Source organism: Pinus tabuliformis, chromosome J, assembly GCF_031772625.1.
Source record: "Pinus tabuliformis cultivar Carrire ecotype Pingquan chromosome J, CPIR1, whole genome shotgun sequence".
NCBI classification, from domain to species: domain Eukaryota; kingdom Viridiplantae; phylum Streptophyta; class Pinopsida; order Pinales; family Pinaceae; genus Pinus; species Pinus tabuliformis.
Window position 1 is genome coordinate 815,453,844 of NC_142295.1, and position 5,674 is coordinate 815,459,517.

Here is a 5,674-nt window from a genome sequence, read left to right on the forward strand (position 1 = left end):
AAAATAAATTTGTACCATATTAACTTAAAATATTAGAAAGAGTAGTAAAAATGGGAGTTGTTTTTAGTGCAATTTTTTGGAAACTTTTACCGTAGGTTTTTCTGGTCTAATTTCTCTAACCCTGTGCAATCGAAGTGCCCTAGTGGTTTTCCAGGGTGTTGAATCCATATATCCAGTGAAAGAACTAGTTTAGATTTCACCTCAAATTTTTCCACCAAATTCTGGCACTAGAAAGTCCAAAAAATCACCCCGAAACACAACTCTAAAAATAGAAACTAAGGCCTTTTCAGATTTCTACATGGCATAGCTATAAATACATTTTCACCCAATTAACTTGAAATAAATTTGTACCACATTAACTTGAAATATTTAAAAAATATTAAAAAGAGTAATAAATATGGAAACTACGGCTTTTTCAGATTTATGCATACCAGAGGCTATGAATGAATGGCGGTTCCGGAATCCCTGTCCGTGCCACGGTGCCCTTAGAATGTAGGTGAAATTGATCGGGCAAAGTGAACAGTTGCGGGTAACTTAAAGAATGGAAGTAGGGCTTCGGTTTCCTTCCATCTAGGGTCGTTAATATCTATACTAACACCATATCCACGAACAATATGGAATATGTTTCCGGAGATGTTTCCGGCAAATCAGACAATGGCGGTCCCGCTTCGCCGGCCTCTGACCTCACGCTTCCTCTCCGGCCTGTCATAACTCATGTTGGGTAGAATTGTGGATGCCATAGTTTTAATTAACTATTTAGATGCTCGTCATATAATGAAAGTAAAACACAATAAAATATTGTGAAGAGGCGAGGCGTGATAGGATGAAGTAAACACAATAAAATGTTTAGGTGCTCTCTTATGAAGCGACGTCATAGGAGGATGAAACTGAAACACTTACGGGCTTTTGAATTACGAGGGTACGTCTCTGTGTATGTATTTTTCGACTCCTAGATTTCATTTTGCCTCCGGAAACATTGCGTTGTAGAGCCGTAAATTAACTCTAAAGGGCAAAGGTTTTATTTGGCCTATGGCAAACTAAACTTATAATACTGGTTTTCCCCCTACTTCCTGATGTTCCGTCCATCAAATAATTCCGTAAACAGTTGTCAAGGCACTGCACTTTGTTAGGATACATAAAATAAAATACAGTAGACTTTGAGCATCGATTTTTAAATAAAACGGTAGCCATTAGCTGACTTTCGGTATGCTCGCTTGCCTTACCTGTTCTATTTAAGATTTGTAACTCCGAGATTTCTATCATCAATTCATATTCTCCTCCTTATTTCTCCAAACTGCCCTTAGAATGGCGAGAATATTCAGTTTAATTGAAGCAGGTCTGCCAGTAGCCACGGCCGATTTTGCCATTGCCGGCATCATTCTGCTACTTGTAGTTTACTTCTCAAAACGCTTATTATCCTATAAGCGTGTGTCCATGCCTCCAGGGCCTCTGGCGTTGCCAATCATTGGGCACATCCATCTGCTGGACGCGAATCGACCACTTCATCAGACGATGTACGATCTCGCTAAGCGCTATGGTCGCATGATCCTCCTCCAACTCGGCTCTTGCAAGGTCTTGGTGGTAACCTCATCGGAGTTAGCCAGGGAATGTCTTACTACCCACGACTTGAACTTCGCGTCCAGGCCGCGCTTCTCGGGACCTGAGCTTTTGGGCTACGATTGTACGATGTTCGGCCTCAATCCATATGACAGCCGGTGTAAAAAGCTTCGTGGGATCTGCACATCGCAGTTTTTATCCCCTTCCAAGGTGGAGTCGTCTCAAAACATTCGGAGGGAGGAGGTGTCCAACTTGGTGCGTGGCCTGTTTGAGATGGGAATTAAAGACGAGGCATCCGCTATTGTGGACGTAAGATCGATGATGTTTGATCTTCTATATGATATTACTGTAAGATCAATGTTACATGGGAAAAGCTACATGGGCAAAGCTGAAGACGTGGAAGAGTTGAAGGAGATGATCCACACCCATTTCAAGCTATTGGGAGCATTTAATGTGGGGGATTATATTCCCTTCCTCAAATGGCTGGATCTCCAAGGCTGCGAGAGGGAAATGAAGAAGTATAACAAGCGGAGGGATGAGATTCTGCAGAGAGTGATAGATAAGTACCGTGTCTGTGTGAAGGAGACTGATGAGAGTCTGATAGATGTGCTTCTACAATTTGCGGATAAAGCCCAAGATTTCTGCAGCGACGATACCACCGTCAAGAGCACCATGATGGTATGTGCCTCCTTAAGGCAATTTAATTAGCTATGTTTTCCTTGTGTCAAATTAGGAATGTTTTTGGTAAGAATGTAAGTGAGATGTCTCTTAATTTGCAGGGTATGCTACTCGGAGCAGTCGATACGACAGCCAACACAACGGAATGGGCAATTTCATCGCTACTGCAACACCCGAAGGTGCTGAAAAGGGCACAGGAAGAGCTGGACGTCGTAGTTGGCAGAGAGCGCGTGTTAGAAGAGTCGGATCTCCCCGACTTGAAATATTTGGAGGCGGTCGTGAAAGAGACTCTTCGTCTTTATCCCGTAGCGCCTCTGCTCCTTCCTCACCTGTCGAAGGAGGCGTGCACAGTTGGAGGGTATCATGTACCGGCCAACACTCAGCTTTTCGTAAACGTGTGGGCTATTCACAGAGACCCCGCTGAGTGGGAACGCCCCCTGGAATTCGAGCCCGAAAGGTTTATGAATTCTTGTAGCCCAGACGTGACTGGCCAAGATTTCAAATATATGCCGTTTGGGTATGGAAGGAGAGCCTGCGCAGGCACGTTTATGGCCATGCGCATGCTCAAGTTCAACATGGGGAAACTGTTGCACAGTTTCGATTGGAGCATTCCACCAGTAGTTGAAGGAGTAGATATGACTGAAGGGCGTGCTGTTACGCTCGCGAAAGAGACTCCATTGAAGGCCGCAATTAAGCCCCGCCTCCCTAACCAACTGTATTGATGGCTCAAATGCATTCCTCATGGGTTGGAAATGCTTCTCTGTGTTATTGTGATCTCTAGGTGTTATTTTAGAAATAAAATAGTTATTTCTCTCTGGGTAAGTTGTCTATAAATCGTAGATCCACTTTATTTCTATGTTATTGTGATCTCTAGGTGTTATTCTAGAAATAAAATAGTTATTTCTGTCCGTGTAAGTTGTCCATAAATCATAGATCCACCACTTTATTTCTGGAAGAAATCGGTGATCTGCTTATTATATATGTAACTGCTTTATTTAATCAATGTGTATTTTGTATCGTGTGTAATCACTTTTTATGTCTCTATTTTGTAACATCGTATCGGAGCTTGGTTTGAGACTCCGTGAAGGTATGACTCTTGATCGTGGATCGTTTTAATTAGCCAAATCCATTGATGATTTCTGAGGCCGCAGTGGTGTTGAATCATTGTTGAAAGAAAGTGATATGACTGGATCTGCCAGTTCTAGTTGTTGCGTGCTTTCAGAAATTCAGATCCTTACTAGCACATGGCATTGGAAGCGGTATTTTTCACCCTCGTGAGCCCCGTACACTCTCGGTATTCAATGGAAGTTTGAAGGCTTACAATCACCCCTTTGCAGAATCCACTTTTCGCAGCAAATCATTGCCATAATAAGTAAATCTAGGCCTCAAGTTGTTGCAGAGATCAGATCAACTTTGATCTCTAAGAAATAGTCGGTCTGCCCAAATCTCAAATGTCGACACCCATGTGTGTGATGCAGAACCATCGTCAATGCTAATTTCATAGCCTAGTATATTTTGTTTACTAAACTCATACGTTATTTTATTCTCTTAGAATAGGATACAACTCGTTTTGATAGAGGTCTAGAAATCAATTCCTAAAGTGTTCAATCTACTCATTTGAGAAGTGAAGATGCAGCAGTTCATAACTTTCCTTTTTGCGATCAAATTCCAAGACTAATGTAAAATTTCAATATTTTTTATTTTCTTTTCATTTTTTAAATTTTTAATTGGTTGGACATTGAATTTTATGGAGAAACATCCACATGGCCAAACAAATGTAAATGTTGAGTGCATTTGATATTTTTCTCATTTTTTTATTTAGAGTTGGTTGGACATTATATTTTGTAACCTTTTATGGAGAAACCATGATTTCATCTCAGGATTGGAATCCAAAATAGTAAATTGTAAAACCACTGTAGATGTTAAATGTATTTGATTTCTTTCCCATTTTTGAATCTTTCTTTTTTGGACATTTAGTTTTATAAAGTATTTTATTTTTTTGAAACAAGAAACAACTCATTTGAATAGCGGCATAGAAAGAACATCCCAAAATGTTCCATCCAGTGATGTTAGAAGCCAAGAGAAACCATCTCATAACCCTCATCCACATCAAGGCACAAATGTAAATTTTGAATGCATTTGATTCTTTTTCATTTTTTTTATTTATAATTAGTTGGAAATTAAATTTTAAAATCTTTTATGACAAAGAGACCTTTACATCCTCTCGTTCACGAAATGCACACCATAAATTTGGAAATACCTTTTCATAGATCCATTCCACATGCTTCAAATTTACAAAGTGAATCTCATGTTCCTGAAGATGAAGTACATGCTAGAAGAAATTTTACTCTTCCAAATGGTTTTCAACATGGTTTGGCCAATAGAGATCATATTCATTTTGATGAAAACATGATTGCAATGCATAAAATATTTCGAGCAAAGATAGATAGCTTGTAAGTTGTCCAAATGTGCCACATTTGCCAAGAATCATATTCCGGAATCCAAGTTTTGAGACATTCTGAAAGACCTATTTGTAGACGATATAAGAGTGAAAGGGATCCCGTCGTTTTTGTTGATATAATAACATGGACCCTCGTGAGCAAGAGTTGTTACTCAAGTTGAAGAAATGCTAATAGCACATGTGAATCATATTTTTCAAGTGACACATGCTCGAGGTGGTAAATATAAGTATAGTGGTCATACAATTAGCTTTCAAGATATTTCTACAATTGTACAAAGTCTTCCCCGGCATGTTGAAGATATCGACTTTCTAATTGTGAGGAGACATGCTGCTCAGTTTAAATATTATGAATGTTATGTCAAAATATCTCGAGTGATGGTTGCATTGCTTTTCAAAATCCAACAGGATCAATATTATCAAGATGTTGTAATTGACTATGATTCAGTGAATGCTCTACCCGAAAGATCAATGAATGTCTCCTCTAAGATTAAATTTGTTGATTGTGATATTGAAGAATATGAGATCAATGAAACTAATAATGAAGGGTTGCATGTTGAGCATTTTCCCTCTCATGCTTCTTATTTTGTTGCTTGCCTACCAAACGAACAAAGAGAAGTGGAAGAAATTAGAGCATTTCTTGATAATGTTAATTCTTCACATGTTCAAGACATGGATTGGCCCAGTATTGGAACCTCTCCCGTGAATGAATATAATACAGAGGGGTTATTAGATATGGAATTCCCAACATCATACCCCACTGGTGATGCTGATTGGTTGCAACCACGTATTTGTAGTGTTGAACTTCATGAGTATGCATTGCATCTTCTTAGGTACTATGATCAGAGATTTGGAAGCCATCATCGCTTTCGATATTAACTATTGAACATGATCATGTGGCATCTTGCTGTAGTTTTTGCAAATAAACATTTACATGATAACTCACCTACAACAATTGTAGAGTTACGTCACCAACTATTT

General features: G+C 39.3%; 1 protein-coding gene across 1 annotated transcript; it reads left to right on the forward strand.

The window, feature by feature from the left end:
• The first annotated feature begins 887 nt into the window (after positions 1 to 887).
• Positions 888 to 3,239, forward strand: LOC149229196 (cytochrome P450 81Q32-like). Its single transcript, XM_089375788.1, has 2 exons — positions 888 to 2,235; positions 2,337 to 3,239. The coding sequence occupies exons 1-2, from the start codon at positions 1,306 to 1,308 to the stop codon at positions 2,955 to 2,957; spliced, it is 1,551 nt and encodes a 516-aa protein (XP_089231914.1). The 5' UTR covers positions 888 to 1,305; the 3' UTR covers positions 2,958 to 3,239.
• Positions 3,240 to 5,674: the final 2,435 nt, after the last annotated feature.

What these genes read in the sequence shown, in the direction of transcription:
- LOC149229196 (XM_089375788.1), top strand. Translation starts at nt 1,306, where the DNA reads ATGGCGAGAATATTCAGTTTAATTGAAGCAGGTCTGCCAGTAGCCACG. An exon ending in CCGTCAAGAGCACCATGATG is followed by an intron (nt 2,236 to 2,336) that starts GTATGTGCCTCC and finishes CTTAATTTGCAG; the next exon opens with GGTATGCTACTCGGAGCAGT.